Source organism: Hemiscyllium ocellatum, chromosome 28 (genome assembly GCF_020745735.1).
Source record: "Hemiscyllium ocellatum isolate sHemOce1 chromosome 28, sHemOce1.pat.X.cur, whole genome shotgun sequence".
Taxonomy (NCBI): Eukaryota; Metazoa; Chordata; class Chondrichthyes; order Orectolobiformes; family Hemiscylliidae; genus Hemiscyllium; species Hemiscyllium ocellatum.
Genome location: NC_083428.1, coordinates 3,906,643 through 3,923,629, shown reverse-complemented (window position 1 = coordinate 3,923,629; position 16,987 = coordinate 3,906,643). Strand labels below are relative to the sequence as shown.

At 48.4% G+C, this 16,987-nt stretch overlaps 1 protein-coding gene across 8 annotated transcripts in view; it reads right to left on the bottom strand.

Annotated features, from left to right (window-relative positions):
* LOC132828788 (cAMP-specific 3',5'-cyclic phosphodiesterase 4C-like) overlaps positions 1-16,987 on the bottom strand; it is a 331,268-nt gene that overhangs the window by 34,787 nt on the left and 279,494 nt on the right. For all 8 annotated transcript variants that reach the window (XM_060845876.1, XM_060845880.1, XM_060845879.1 and 5 more), the window contains 2 exons: positions 16,256-16,302; positions 3,578-3,684 (listed from right to left, as the gene is read on the bottom strand). In XM_060845876.1, coding sequence (XP_060701859.1) covers positions 3,578-3,684; positions 16,256-16,302 — 154 coding nt within the window. The remainder of the gene's footprint in view (positions 1-3,577; positions 3,685-16,255; positions 16,303-16,987) is intronic.

Below are 16,987 nucleotides of genomic sequence, written 5' to 3'. Positions count from 1 at the left end.
ACAGAGTCAATATGAATACAAACCCCATCAAATTCAGACCCATTTATACCAATTCATATGAACATAGCACCACAGAAATCCCATGATCCAACCTCCATTCCATTCATTCCCATTGTATGGAACCCACAAAATGATACCTATTTTTCATATTTAGACAACCATTAAGCCAACTCTTTCACTTATTTTAGTGGATAGTAATCAGCCTCACAGTTTCTGATCCAATTCCTCGAATTGAACATATCCTGATGTGAACTGTCTAATACAAATGAGTCATCCTTGAGATAGGCAAATTACACAGTACAATGATTTTAGAATTTGAACACTCTCCTCTATGTCCTTTACCCACCCCCACACTTCAAGGCTGTGTCATGATATTGGCAAAGCCAATCCATTCTCACCCACTCATGGCCTCCATTATCCTCCATCCTTTTGTCTCTTTATCTGGGCTCCATCTCCACAGATGTACAGTGCTCATTCTTTAACCCCAAACCCTGCTGAATACATATAGACCACCTTTCCCCCATCTGCTACATACAGACCACATTTCCCACACCTTCTACATATGGATCACCTTTTCCCACCTGCTATCAGTTCTGAAGAAGGGTCACTGGCTAGAAATGTTGAGTCTGTTTCTCTCTCTATAGATGCTTATTTTTTTCCTACATTCACTCACAGAACAAGGGTGTCTCTGGCTAGGCCCTGCATTTATTGTCCATCCCTAATTGCCCAGAGAGCAGTTAAGAGTCCACCACATTGCTGTGTATCTGGAGTCACATATAGGTCAGACCAGGTGAGGATGGCTGATTCATTTCCTAATGGCGAGTGACGTCCTCATCCCATGAATGAGCTTTAAAAAAAGTCTGTGCAGAGATGATGAGCCAAATGGCTTCCCTCTGCTCCGCAATAACCCTGAAATCCTATGACATTTCCACTGGGAACTCCTAACTGCATCTTGTCATCAGAGATTGGTCCTTGTCTTAGTTCAGGGTACAGGGAAACATAGGCAGTGCTGGGGGTGGGGAGGGGGAAGGATGGATGCGGGGGATTTCAATCCCAGTCCAGGGCTCTCACCCCCATGGAGGTTGAGGGTCAATAGGCTGACTGCTGGGATTTAAGCTTCCCAGTGCTTCCGAGCATGTGGGCTGAACAGGGAAACAGTGGAGGCAGGGGGTGTTTGGTTTTGTTGCCCTGATTTGGGGGGAGGCTTGGGAGTGTGTGACACTGTACCTCCCCTGGACTGGTTCAGGATACGAAGCTTTCACAGCAACCTTCAGGAAAACTGGGGGCCCAACTTGTTCCACCATTACGTCTCCAACAGGCCATTAGAAATAGCAACAGGAGTAGGCCATTCAGCCCCTCAAGCCTGCTGCAACATTCAGTATGGTTGTGGCTGATCCAACATTCCTCATGTCCACTTTCCTGCCTTTTCCCTGCACTCCCTTGATTCCCCATATGATCAAGAATCAATCTATTTCAGCCTTCAATATCCACAAGGACTCTGCCCCCACAGCTCTCTGAAGCAAGGAGTTCCACAGTTTCTAAATCTTCAGAGAAGAGATTCCTCCTCATCTCAGTCTGAAATTGGTGCCTCTTTATTCTGAGACTGTACCTTCTGGTCCTAGACTCTCCCATCAGGGGAAACATCCTTTCAGCATTGACCCTATAAAGTCCCTTAAGGATCCCACATGTTTCCATGGGATCACCTCTCATTCTTTGAAACACCAGTGAGTGGAGTTCCAGCCTGTCTAACCTTTGCTCATCAATTGATAGAAAGTTTTGATTGAATATTAACCCAATTGCATCTTGGTGACAAACCGCGAAGCATCTTATAGACCAGGAAAGGAGACAAGCAACCAGGGATTTGATACACAGAGACACTAGGGAAACTGATCAGTCCTTCTCATTGTTAGGATGTGGCTGTGGTTTGAAGGACGAATACTGGATTTGAGGAAATGCCTCTCTGCTCTTCTCAGCTTTCAGAGCCAGGGGATGTTTTAAATTCATTACAAAGGGTGTAGAGATCCTCTGTTCAAGGACTCATCCCAGAAAATACAGTGCTCCCTCAGCACTAACCCTCTGACAGTGCGGCACTCCCCCAGCACTGACCCTCCGACAGTGCAGTGCTCCCTCAGCACTGACCTGCTGAGAGTGCAGCACTCCCTCAGCACTGACTCTCCAACAGTGGGGTGCTCCCTCAGCACTGACCCTCTGACAGTGTGGCACTCTCTAAGCACTGACTCTCCGATAGTGCAGCACTCCCTCAGTATTGACCCTCCAAAAGTGTGGTGCTCCCTCAGTACTAACCCCCCGACAGTGCAGCATTCCCTCAGCACTGACCCTCCGACAGTGCAGCACTCCCTCAGCACTGACCCTCCGACAGTGCTGCACTCCCTCAGCACTGACCCTCCGACAGTGCTGCACTCCCTCAGCACTGACCCTCCGACAGTGCTGCACTCCCTCAGCACTGACCCTCCGACAGTGCTGCACTCCCTCAGCACTGACCCTCCGACAGTGGAGCACTCCCTCAGCACGGACCCTCCGACAGTGCGGCACTCCCTCAGCACCGACTCTCCGACAATAAAGCACTGCCTCAGTACTAACTCTCCGCCAGTGCAGCACTCCCTCATCACTGACCCTCCGACAGTGCAGCACTCCCTCAGTACTGACCCTCCGACAGTGCAGCACCCCCTCAGCACTGACCCTCCGCCAGTGCAGCACTCCCTCATCACTGACCCTCCGACAGTGCAGCACTCCCTCAGTACTGACCCTCCGACAGTGCAGCACCCCCTCAGCACTGACCCTCCGACAGTGCAGCACTCCCTCAGTACTGACTCTCCGACAGTGCAGCACTCCCTCAGTACTGACCCTCCGACAGTGCAGCACCCCCTCAGCACTGACCCTCTGACAGTGCAGCACCCCCTCAGTACTGACTCTCCGACAGTGCAGCACTCCCTCAGTACTGACCCTCCGACAGTGCAGCACCCCCTCAGCACTGACCCTCTGACAGTGCAGCACCCCCTCAGTACTGACTCTCCGACAGTGCAGCACTGCCTCAGCACTGACCCTCCGACAGTGCAGCACTCCCTCAGTACTGACTCTCCGACAGTGGAGCACTCCCTCAGCACTGACCCTCTGACAGTGCAGCATTCCTTCAGCATTGACTCTCTGACAGTGCGGCACCCCCTCAGCACTGACCCTCCGACAGTGCAGCACTCCCTCAGTACTGACTCTCTGATAGTGCAGCACTCCCTGAGTACATGGTGTGGGAGGCTGAAGCAGCGACTCGTCTTTGTTAGAAGAGATAGTTGGACACCAGCAGAATTTATTCTCTCTGCCTGGGCCCGAGTCTCCTCTGACCCGGGAGAGTCTGACTCTCCCCGACAGGAGCTCCCTCTGCCTCCCGGTCCCTGGCGATGGGTGCTCCACTATTGGGTGGCTTGGTCTGGCTAATGAGTGATTTGCTGATAGCCCACAGAGGGACGAAGCTGATTACTGTCCGCGACTGCACAGATCGCCCAGGCATGTGCCTCCCAGTGCCCCTGACATTCCAAACCCCACACCCCCTCACCCAGCTCACCTTGTTAGACGCCATCTCACTGACAGAATGCCTGGTGTGCAGTGTCTCCAGTTGATCCAAACACCAGTCCAGTTCCTCTAGGGTCTCGGCGGCCAGTTTGCTCTCCTCTGAGGACACACAGACAGACACATAGAGGTTCAGGTAGCCCACAGATCCCCTCTCCTGACGAACCAGTGCCCGTGGTGCAAGCCAGGGACAGCTCCCTGCCCGACCATGCCCCCTCATCTCTCAGCTGCAGGGCACAGGCTGGGCACCTCTCCACATCTCCTCAGTGCCAAGGGGGTCAGGGTGAAAGCCCTTTCCTGACCTTTTCACCTGCAATTTCTGAAATGCAAGGTGTTACTCAATGTCTAAAACTCCCAAAGTGCACACTGCAGTTCCTGCCTGTGCATCGATCTCAGATTCATTGAAAGCATAGGAAATGCATGTCGTTATTAAAAAAAACTGCTGCTTAGAAACATTTCACCACCTGCGCCCCTTGCTCCCTCATTTTCCTTTCTGTTTTTTGATTCATTCAGTCGCTTATCGGGTCTGTTGCTCTCCTTTCCGTTTGGCTTTGAGAGGAGTAGAAAGTTAGAGCTGTCCGTCAGGGCAATGAGAGAACAGGCACTCCAGAATGGCTCAGTGACTCAATTTCATACCCATGAGCGGAGGGGAGATCCCCAAATCCGACTGCCCCCTTCTCAAAGCCGGGCAGCTGGGACTGGCTCCTTGTGAATGAGCAGCTTGTTGGAAAATCTGACATGGAGTTCTGCGGATTGGTGGATTCAGGATTGCCTTTGGGAAATACTGAACCACTGAGGCATTCCAACACCTTGGCCAAGGTGGGTGGGTCAGTGTTAATCATGACTGAGGAGTCATGCAGGCCAGGAAAGCCTGGAGCTTGATTCACTTCACTGTCCGTGTAAGGTCAGCACGTCCTCAGCCAATGCAGTGTGGAAGGCTGGGGTGGGGCGGAAAGGTTTACTATTGGATTCGGAAGCTTTAAGATCTGGGATGTTAGCTGAAAATGTGTTGCTGGAAAAGCGCAGCAGGTCAGGCAGCATCCAAGGAACAGGAGATTCGACGTTTCGGGCATAAGCCGAATGAAGTCAGGAATGAAGCAGACCTCACTTTTTCCTCATCTCCAGCATCTGCAGACCTCACTTTCTCCTCAAATTTCCTGTTCCTTGGATGCTGCCTGACCTGCTGTGCTTTTTCAGCTCTGATCTCCAGCATCTGCAGACCTCACTTTCTCCTTGAAGATCTGGGATGTTAAGCAAGGACATGAACATAAGGAACGGGAAGCAGAAGATGACCATTCAGCCCTGCTCCTTCCTTCAATAAGGTCATGGCTGTTTGTCTAGGAGGTAGTGAGGACTGCAGGTGCTGGAGATCAGAGTCGATAAAGTGTGGTGCTGGAAAAGCACAGGTCAGGCTGCATCTGAGGAGCAGGAGAGACGGGCTTACCCCTGAAGAAGTGTCCTGCCCGAAATGCCAACTCACTTGCCTGACCTGCTGTGCCTTTTCCAGCACCACACTTTAGCGACTCAAGGCTGTCTGTCTTTCAAATTTCACATTCAACTCTCCCCCCCCCCCCCCCGACAATCAGCTATCATATTCTTTGACCTTCTCCACTGCACCCTGAGGCAGAGAGTTTCAAAGCCTCACAACCCTCAGAGAAAACAATTCGCCCCATCTCTGTCCTTAAAGGGTGACCCCTGGTTCTGGATTGTCCCATAACATCCTTTCCATGTCCACCTTGTCAAGACCATTCAGGAACTTGTACACTTCAATTAATCACCCCTCACTCTTCAAAACCAGTTGGAACTAAGCCCAGTTTGTCCCCAACCTCCCCTCATAAGTCAACCAACATATTCCAGATATCAACATTGTAGCTGTTGTCCTATTGGGGTGGGTGAGGGATAACAACATAAGACACGAGAGCAGGACAAACCTCACAACATGTCAAGTCTTCTCCGTCATTCAACATGATTATAGCTGGTCTGGGGCTTCAATTGCTCTTTCCCACCCATTCCCAAAAACCCTAGATTCCTTCAGTCACGTACACTGGTCTCTCAAATTTTCTCATAGACTCATAGAGATGTACAGCACGGAAACAGACCCTTTAGTCCCTGCCAACCAAGATATCCTAAATTAATTCAGTCCCATTGGCCAGCATTTGGCCCATATCCCTCCAAACCCTTCCTATTCATATACCCATCCAGATGCCATTTAAATGCTGTAATTGTACCAGCCTCCATCACTTCCTCTGGCAGCTCACTCCATACACACACCACCCTCCACCTGAAAATGTTGCCCCTCGGGTCCCTTTTAAACTTTTCCCCTCTCACCCTCTAGTTTGGGACTCCCCCATCCCAGGGAAAAGACCTTGGCTGTTCACCCTATCCATGCTCCTCATGATTTTACAAGCCTCCGTAAGGTCACCCCTCAGCTTCCAATGCTCCAGGGAAGAATAGTCCCAGCCTATTCAGCCCCTCCCGACAGCTCAACCCTCCAAACCTGGCAATATTCCTACAAATCTTTTCTCAACCCTTTCGAATTTCACAATATCTTTCCTGTAGCCGGGAGACTAGGACTAAACACAGTATGCCAAAGTAGCCGAGCCAATGTCCTGTACAGCCTCAACAGAACCTCCCAACTCCTTACTTTGATACAGAAACTGAAACTGTGCACAGTATTCCAGATAGAGCCTCCAGTCACTGAAGCAAACCATGTTGAATGGCTGTACTCCAATCCCCTTGCAAATACGCCAATGCACCATTTGTCTTGCTTGTAGCTTCTTCGGCCCATGTGCTAACTCTCACTGTGTGAGGTGCATTAAGACCTGGCTGTCATGGTGGAACAGTCGCTGAAGGTTAGCATGCAGGCGCAGCGGGCAGTGAGGAAAGCTAATGGCATGCTGGCCCTTATTGGAGTAAGGATGTATTGCTGCTATTATACAGAGCCTTGGTGATACCACACCTTGAGTATTGTGCAGTTTTGAACTCCTAGTCTGAGGTAGGACATTCTTGTTGTTGAGGGAGTCCTGGCGAAGGTTCACCAGACTGATTCCCAGGATGACAGGACTGACAAAAGAGGAAAGTCTGGATCAATTGGACTTGTACTCACTGGAATTTAGAAGAATGAGGGCGATCTCACAGAGACATATAAAATCCTGATGGGACTGAACAGGCTGGATGCAGGAAGGATGTTTCCAATGTTGGGGAAATCCAGAACTTGGGGTCACAGACTAAGAATAAGTGCGAAGCCATTCAGGACTGAGATGAGGAAGAATTTCTTCACTTAGAGAGTTGTGAACCTGTGGAATTCTCTCCCAGAGCAGCTGTTAGGGCCAGTTCATTAAATATATTCAAGACGGATCAGGACATGGCCCTTGCGGCTGAAGGAACCAAAGCTGCCACCTCTTCCTTTAAGAATACCCCCACCCCAAAATTAACCCCCACCCCAGCAGCAGGTTACTCATTTCTCCTTCCCTGCTTTGCTATCTATTTCCCTGACCTTGTTTCTGTGCATTATCATGTTGCTGCTGATTCAATAAAGGTTTGTAATAATGTCTTGCTTTCCTGAACATTTTAAACATGACAAAAAGGAAGGTGACAAAGGGAAAAAGATATGGGACAAAGGGGCAGGATAACTGTGTGCTGTCTCAACTGGACAATGCTTGGAAATGGCTTACTCCAGGAGGCAGTAATCTTGTCGGCTTCCTGTCCTCCTTTCTCTGATCCCTCCATCTCACCCGTCCTTCCTCTAGATCCCCCAATACTCTCTTCCTCTCTCTCTCTGAATCAGGTTTAACAAACAACATTGCAAAGATTTTGCCACAGTGAGTGGCAGGCTTGGCAAGCAGCAAGGACAGCTAGTGGGATCTCCTCTCGGAATCCTTCACCTCATTGGCAGGGAACAGGAGAAGGAAAGACCCTGAGGATCTGGGAGACCTCCAACAAGATCACCACAGGAAGTGGCCATTCAACTCTAGGAGGCTTCCAAATGCTGCGGGGGTTCCCACTGAGTCAGATCCCACAAAGCAACTTTAACTCCAGGGCTTGCTCCACAACGTTCTGACTCTGGGGAGAAAACTCCTCCCATGAAGTCACCAGCTGACACCAGAGGGAGAGAATTAAGATTTGCCTTAAGCTCAGTGAGTTTATTTCAAACACCAGAGCGGATTATTGCTCAATTAAGGTGGTGTGCCTTGATTGATTGGGCACAGTGCAGGCCCACATGGGAACCATGAGTTGCATTATCATAGATGGGTTTATTGTCGAGTGAGAAACAGAGAGGTAGCTCTTGGTTCTAATCGTTTACTTTGTCAAAAATGAAAGCCAAGGTCTTGTTAATTTTTTTGAGGGGACTGGTCCAGGGAGAATTTTTCAGAGAATTGGGGAGACTTTTAGGGCTTATCTTGGAACGAAACCTCAGGAACAGTTAGCTTCACGTGGACTGTACAGGGCCAGGGTGATTTGCGTTTTCTGACAGGGGTCCAGTTGTAGTCAGTGGGAAAGGGAAGCTCCAGCTTTCAGCTTCATGCTGAAGGGTTGGTAGTGCAGAGTGTCAGTGGTTAGGGAAAGGGAGCCAGATTCTGGCTTTGGGTGAGGATCCCATTAGTGGGGGTGGGGTCAGGATCGAACCTGGCTGTCAGACTGGAATAAGTAGCTATTTGACCTTGGGAGCATTACAGCAGATTGTACTCCTTTCTTCACTTGATACATACCTCCGCACACTCACCAGTAAAGGTTCGCTGGATAAAGATCATCCCGGAACTCTGCATTCATTTCCCAGATCCTAAGCCAGAATGTTGAGATTAACTACAACTCCTCTGTCCCAAAAGCTGAGGCTTATGAAATGGAACTGGTCCAATTCTTGAACCATTTATCTGGGTTCCTGGTAGTGCTTTCACCCACTCTGCCACCCGAGAGAGTACAGGGGTGTTCAGTACCACTCTTGTTGTGCATTGACTCATGGGATGGGGGCATCATTGGCTGGGCCAGCATTTACCACCCACCCCTAGTTGCCCTCGAGAAGGTGGGGGTGACCTGCTTTCTTGAACAGCTGCGGTCCACCTGCTGTGGATATACCCACAATGCCCTTTGGGAGGAAGTGCCACGAGTTTGAACCAGTGACAGAGAATGAACAGTGATATATTTCCAGGTCAGGATGATGCGTGGCTTGGTGGGGAACTTGTGGTAGGGCTGTCGCTCTTGTCCTTCTTGTGATAGAGATCGTGGTTTGATGAAGTTGTGGAAGGTCTGTTGCCATGATGAGGAGGTGATGAAGGAGTAACGCTCTGAAAGCTAGTGCTTCCAAACAAACCTGTTCGACTATAACCTGGCATTGTGAGATTTTTAACTTGGTCTGTTGCTGCAGAGCATCTTTTAGATGGTACACACTGCAGCCACAGACCATCAGTAGTGACAGAGTGAATGTTGAAGGCGGTGGAATGTGGGACCAAACAAGATTGGCACTTTGTCCTGGATAGTGCTGAGCTTCTCAAGTGTTGTTGGAGCTGCCCACATCCAGGAAACTGGGGAGTATACCCTCACTCTCCTGACTCGTTCCTATAGACGATGGACAGCCTCTGAAGAGACAGGAAGTGAGTTACTCACTGCAGGGCGATTCAGGGTTTACAAAGACCCAGCAATGACTACACACTGTCTGTAAACAATGCCATATAAAACATTGTAAAGGATTGCGGGAGGCACAACATTGTAATTATCACCAACAGTTAAAAATCACACAACACCAGGTTATAGTCCAACAGGTTTATTTGGAATCACACTAGCTTTCGGAGCGACGCTCCTTCATCAGGTGATTGAAGGAGTGTCGCTCCGAAAGCTAGTGCTTCCAATTAAACCTGTTGGACTATAACCTGGTGTTGTGAGATTTTTAACTTTGTACACCCCAGTCCAACACCGGCACCTCCAAATCATGATCACCAACAGTGGTCTCGTGGGGAAGGGGAAGTTATTCCTGAGTATAAACTATAGAACTGGGGATGCTGGAGAAAGTCAGCAGGTCTGGCAACATCCATGGAGAGAGAAACAGGTTAAAGTTCTGAGTCCAGTGAGCTGTCTTCATGTTCTGGACTGGTAGCGCGAACTCCGCTTTCTCTCCACCAATCCTCAGAGGCAATCCCTGACCACACTGTGTTTCTGCACTGTCCCTTTAAACAAGGGGGAGGATAATTCCAATTGAATTCTCTGGTGGGCAAGGAGCCGAGAGGATAACATGTGGAACTCACTCACAGCAATCGCAGTGATGACTCAACACAGCAAACAGCCTGGATTTAGCTGGGCCACTGCACGTGGTGAAACCCAGTATCACATTAAATAATCAAACCAGGCCCATGAGCTTTCAGCCTGGGAGTTCTCCTGAAGGGTCCCTTTTCACATGATGTTAGACACATCGATTAAAACCTGCAGAACACAGCTCAGGTGCAGGAAAGGGTTAAACTGGCACTGAAGGTCAGTGAAAGATGATGGAGTGACTGCCTTGGGGGTGGGAACTGGCATCACGAGCAAACAGCTGGGGAACAGGGAGCCAGCGGCTGCTGCTCTTATTAATGGTCCTCTGCTGACGTCAATGGGATGGTTTGCATACTCACTGCGGCATGAGAGACAGCCCTGAGTGGGCTCCCCAGGTACATTACCAGATGGTGCAAGGAAAAACTCGACATGGAATCCATTGCTCAGGACCTGGAGGTTGTGGAGTAACACCAGCCTCCTCACAGACCTTTATGAATGTGTGGGGCAGCTGACTCGATTTGGGGAGAGAGAATCTCACTTCCGAGCACATGGCTGTGCTGTCTGTGGCTCAGACAGTAACACTCTCACTTTTGAGTCCCAACTATGGGTCCCACTCCTGAAGTTCTGGCTGACAATCCAAGCACAGTACCAACGGGGTGCCGCACTGCCGGAGGAGCTGTTAAATTAGGACCATTCCGAGGGGAGGATGTAAAATATATCACTATTTAGAGGAGATTTACCAGGATGTGGCTGGGTATGGAAGGTTTGAGTTATAAGGAGAGGCTGCGTAGGCCAGGACTTTTTATACACTGCAACATGTGAAGTTGAAAGGTGACCTTAAAATCATAAGGGATATGGATAGAGTTTATGGTAGTTTTTTTTCCCTTAGAGTAGGGGATTTCAAGATTAAGAAGCACATTTTTAAGGTGAAAGGAGAGACATTAAAAAAGACATGAGGAGCAAATATTTTGCACAGAGGGTAGTTTGCACGTGGAATTAACTTCCTGAGGAAGTGGTGGATGTGGGCACAATTGCAACGTTTAAAAGACATTTAGTTCAGTCCATAAATAGGAAAGTTTTTTGGAGGGATATGGGTCAGGAGCAGGCAGGCAGGACTAGTTTAGTTTGGGATTATATTTGGACTGATTGCACCGACTATTACTCTAATAACTATTCCATGGAAGGGTAGAGGTAGTATTCCAAGTGCATTTGAGTCAGACCAACATTGGAACACTGAAACAGACTCTCTTGTTAACAGCACACTGCTATAGCAGGAGCTAGCAGTGTGTAAACTGGTTACTGCAGTTCTGCATTACTATAGTGCCTAAACCTTGAAATAAAGTGGTTGTAAAGTGAAAAGTGATATATGAAAGCAGGTCCTTCTTTCAGCTAAAGTTATGTAGAAGTTTCCTTTCAACCTGCTGTCTTGTTTCCTTATCATAGCAACAAAGCAGCCAGATTGAATGTTAAATGCTTGGATTTTGAGAATCAGGTGCTTTACAAATGCAGAGGGTGGTGGGAGTGCCTGCTCAGTGAGGGAGTGTAATTTTAGGGCGGCGCGGTGGCACAGTGGTTAGCACTGCTGCCTCACATCGCCTGAGACCCGGGTTCAGTTCCCGACTCAGGCGACTGACTGTGTGGAGTTTGCACGTTCTCCCCGTGTCTGCGTGGGTTTCCTCCGGGTGCTCCGGTTTCCTCCCACAGTCACAAAGATGTGCGGGTCAGGTGAATTGGCCGTGCTAAATTGCCCGTAGTGTTAGGTAAGGGGTAAATGTAGGGGTATGGGTGGGTTGCGCTTCGGTGGGTCTGTGTGGACTTGATGGGCTGAAGGGCCTGTTTCCACACTGTAAGTAATCTAATCTAATCTTTACTACCCCTGGGCACCATTACAATGCCAGGGCAACTTCCCCACTTTGATTGTCACCGTGATACTTGCTCTGCGTGGTTGACAGAATCACAGAGAGACCATTCAGCCCATTGAGTCTGCAACACCCTCTGAGCTACACAGAATCATAGAACTCCTCTACAGTGTGGAAACAGGCCCTTGGGGCCAACGAGTCCACACTGACCCTCTGAAGAATATCCCACCCAGACCAGTTTCCCTACCCTATTACACTACATTTGCCCGAGTAACGTACCTAACCTACATATCCCTGAACACTGAGTAACTTAGCACTCACCTAATGTGCACATCTTTGGACTGTGGGAGGAAACTGGAGCACCCAGAGGAAACCCATGCAAACTCCACACAGACAGTCAGACAAGACGCTCGAGGCTGGATTCGAACACTGGTGCTGTGAGGCAGCAGTGCTAACCACTGAGCCACCAAAGCATTGTGACTTAGTGCTATTCTGCTTCCTTTCCTCATAAACCTGCACGTTTTGTATTGAAGCAATTATCTAATGCCCTCATGTGTGCCTTTGTGGGCTTTCCTTCTCTCATGATGTTACCCAGAAACAATAAATCTCTGTCGCGTGTTAAATAGGGGGAAGATGCTTTTAAAGTCACTGCTTAGGCTCTAGTGGGAATACGGTGGCCTGGTTCTGGGCTCTATGCTTTCAGAAGGATGTCCAGGCTTTGCAGATGGTGTGGAGGACATTCGCCAGAATACTGCATTGAATGAGGGACTTCCATTGCTGTGAGACTGGAGAAGCAGGAATGATCGAATCACAGAATTTTACAATACGGAAGGAGGCTATTTGACCCATCGTGTCTGAATCAGCTCCTGAAAAGAGCTACCCAGCTCCTCCCACCCTCTAACCCTATCTCCATAGTCCTTTAAATTAAATCATTTTCAAACATATATCCAGCTCTCTTCTGAATCCGCCTCCACCACTCTCCCAGGCAGCACATTCCAAATCCTAACAACTCTCCGAGTAAAGAGTTTCTCCTCATCTCACTCCGAGCTCACTTGCTGACAGTCCTGAAATTGTGAGCCTTAGTTATTGACATATCCACTTTACCCTGTCAAAATTATAATTTTGAACATCTCAATAAGGTAATCTTCTCTGCTCCAAAGAGGACAAGCCCAATTTCTCTAAGCTTTTCTTGTATCTAAAATTGCTCATTCTTGTCTACTTAGTATCAATTGAGCAAATTTGCTTTGAACCCTCTCCTGGACTTCAACGTCCTTCCTCAATTAAGGTGTGCAGAACTGAATACAATGCTCCAAATGTGGTCTGACTAATGCTTTGTAGCGGTGTAGCGTCACTTCCTTGCTTTTATACTCTGTGCCTCTATAACCCCAAGGATCCAATAACAACTGTTTCTCCTTACCTGACCACCTTCAGAGAATTATGCATAGGAACACCCACCCACCCACCCTCCTCCCTGCCCCAGGTCCCTTTGCTCCTGTACTCACTACAAAGTTGTTCCCTTTTGTACAGAGAATGTTGAATGGAGGTGTTCCAAACAACAAACTTGGTAGAGTGATTAACAAGAACACCTCTGCTCTGACAGGAGAGTCACCAACCAGTTTAAGATCAGAAGCAAAAATACCAGAGGGGAAGTTGTGGAGAACGCTTTTCCATTGTAACACAAAGAGTTGTTGTGAACTGAAATATGCAAACTGACAGAGCAAGGAAATTAGATTCAACAGCAATGTAGATTGTCCAACCAGAGGGGAGGCCATATTGGATTTGGTACTCGGTAATGAACCGGGACAAGTGATGGGCTTGTTAGTGGGTGAACATTTTGGTGATGGTGACCACAATTCTGTGACTTTCACCTTGGTTATGGAGAGAGATAGGTGCGCACAACAGGGTAGATTTTACAATTGGGGGAAGGGAATTTACGATGCTGTAAGACAGGATTTGAGGAGCATAAGTTGGGAGCATAGGCTGTCAGGGAAGGATGTGGTGGAAATGTGGAACTTTTTCAAGGAGCAGATACGACGTGTCCTTGATATGTATGTACCTATCAGGCAGGAAAGAAATGGTCGTGTGAGGGAGCCTTGGTTGACGAGGGAGGTTGAATGTCTAGTAAAGAGGAAGAAGGAGGCTTACATAAGGTTGAGGAAACAGGGTTCAGACAGAGCAGTGGAGGGATACAGGATAGCCAGGAGGGACCTGAAGAAAGGGATTAGGAGAACTAAGAGAGGGCATGAAAAATCCTTGGCGGGTAGGATCAAAGATAACCCCAAGGCATTTTATGCGTACGTGAGAAACATGAGAATGACGAGAACGAGGGTAGGTCCGATCAAGGACAGTAGTGGGAGATTGTGTATTGAGTCGGAAGAGATAGGAGAGGTCTTGAATGAGTACTTTTCTTCAGTATTTACGAACGAGAGGGACCGTATTGTTGAAGAGGAGAGTGTGAAATGGACTGGTAAGCTAGAAGAGATACTTGTTAGGAAGGAAGATGTGTTGGACATTTTGAACAACTTGAGGATAGACAAGTCCCCCGGGCCTGACGGGATATATCCTAGGATTATGTGGGAAGCAAGAGAGGAAATTGCAGTACCGTTGGCAATGATCTTTTCGTCTTCACTGTCAATGGGGGTGGTACCAGGGGACTGGAGAGTAGCGAATGTTGTGCCCCTGTTCAAAAAAGGGAATAGGGATAACCCCGGGAATTACAGCCAGTTAGTCTTACTTCTGTGGTAGGCAAAGTAATGGAAAGGGTACTGAGGGATAGGATTTATGAGTATCTGGAAAGACACTGCTTGATTAGGGACAGCCAGCACGGATTTGTGAAGGGTAGGTCTTGCCTTACAAGTCTTATTGAATTCTTTGAGGAGGTGACCAAGCATGTGGATGAGGGTAGAGCAGTGGATGTAGTGTACATGGATTTTAGTAAGGCATTTGATAAGGTTCCCCATGGTAGGCTTATGCGGAAAGTCAGGAGGCATGGGATAGAGGGAAATTTGGCACATTGGATAGAAAACTGGCTAACCGGTCGAAGTCAGAGAGTGGTGGTAGATGGTAAATATTCAGCCTGGAGCCCAGTTACAAGTGGAGTTCCGCAGGGATCAGTTCTGGGTCCTCTGCTGTTTGTAATTTTTATTAATGACTTGGATGAGGGAGTCGAAGGGAGGGTCAGTAAATTTGCAGATGGTACGAAGATTGGTGGAGTTGTGGACAGTGAGGAGGGCTATTGTTGGCTGCAAAGGGACTTAGATATGATGCGGAGCTGGGCTGAGGAGTGGCAGATGGAGTTCAACCCTGCCAAGTGTGAGGTTGTCCATTTTGGAAGAACAAATAAGAATGCGGAATACAGGGTTAACGGTAGGGTTCTTAGTCAGGTGGAGGAACAGAGGGATCTTGGGGTCTATGTGCATAGATCTTTGAAAGTTGCCACTCAGTTGGATAGAGCTTGTAAGAAGGCCTATGGTGTATTAGCGTTCATTAGCAGAGGGATTGAATTCAAGAGTCGTGAAGTGATGTTGCAGCTGTACAGGACTTTGGTTAGGCCACATTTGGAGTACTGTGTGCAGTTCTGGTCGCCTCACTTTAGGAAAGATGTGGAAGCTTTGGAGAGGGTGCAGAGAAGATTTACCAGGATGTTGCCTGGAATGGAGAATAGGTCGTACGAGGATAGGTTGAGAGTTCTCGGCCTTTTCTCGTTGGAACGGCGACGGATGAGAGGTGACTTCATAGAGGTTTATAAGATGATCAGAGGAATAGATAGAGTAGACAGTCAGAAACTTTTTCCCCGGGTACAACAGAGTGTTACAAGGGGACATAAATTTAAGGTGAAGGGTGGAAGGTATATGGGAGATGTCAGGGGTGGGTTCTTTACCCAGAGAGTGGTGGGGGCATGGAATGCGCTGCCCGTGGGAGTGGTAGAGTCAGAATCAGTGACGAACTTTAAGCGGCAATTGGATAGGTACACGGATGGGTGCTTAATCTAGGATAGATGTTCGGCACAACATCGTGGGCCGAAGGGCCTGTTCTGTGCTGTATTGTTCTATGTTCTATTTTCTATGTTCTAACAGCAACTTTCAAAAGAGGATGGGATTAAAAACTCAAAAATTTGAGGAGTTTGCAGTGCTGTGGGGAAGTGGAGAGCTCTTTAAAATGTCCAGCACCAACTCAATGGGCAGAAGGGTTGAAGTAGAATCCATGCATTGTCATCTCTTACCGACAAGACTCACTGCCGTACTGAAGTTGAAAGAACTCAATTTACAGAACACATCCTCAAACTGATCAATTTCACCAACCCCTGCCACAGTTTGCAGTCTCCTACCTTCGGAGGATAACAACACTTCCTGGAGTTTGGGGATGCTGGAAAATGGAGCTTTCTCCATGGACAACCCAAGGGAAGAGAGTGTTGCAGATAATGACAGGGTGGGGATGTCACCACTGTATTCAAACCAACCTCCCCAACCAACCCTGTGCCCATACACATCCACCTTCCCAGGGAGACTGGGAGGGTCAGGTCTAGGAGAATCCAAATTGATGCGCGCGCGCACACACACACTCCGTTCACTCACCCGATATGAGGGACCTGCAGATTCCGGAGGTGCATCCTGTTTTCCGTCTGTGAACAGAGAAAGTACAAAGACAGGATCAGAGGCCAACTCATCATCATCGTCTCTGGTCAATATCAAAGAAAGTACTCATTTAACAACTGGACAGAGGAAAGAATTAATTCAGCATCTAGCCCAGCAGGTTCCTCCCAACTGTCAGACACAGGTAACAGCACGGGAATAGTTTCAGAATAAAGCTCTCGCTACACTGTCCCAATCAAACACAGGCAACAGCCTGGGGATAGTTTCAGGGTAAAGCTCCCTCTACACTGTCCCCATCAAACACAGGTAACAGTACAGTTTTGAGGTATTTCTACTCACTCATGCTGGACACCCAAGATAGCATTTCAGATACAAACCAATTCACTCTGACAGAAGTTGTCAATGTATCCAAATTTCCTGAAATAGTTAACTTCTAAGAAGAAAGTCCTTTCAAAATTCCAAAAGAAGGAAAAATTAATTGTGGGCGGCACGGTGGCACAGTGGTTAGCACTGCTGCCTCACAGCGCCTGAGACCCGGGTTCAATTCCTGACTCAGGCGACTGACTGTGTGGAGTTTGCACGTTCTCCCCATGTCTGTGTGGGTTTCCTCCGGGTGCTCCGGTTTCCTCCCACAGTCCAAAGATGTGCGGGTCAGGTGAATTGGCCATGCTAAATTGCCCGTAGTGTTAGGTAAGGGGTAAATGTAGGGGTATG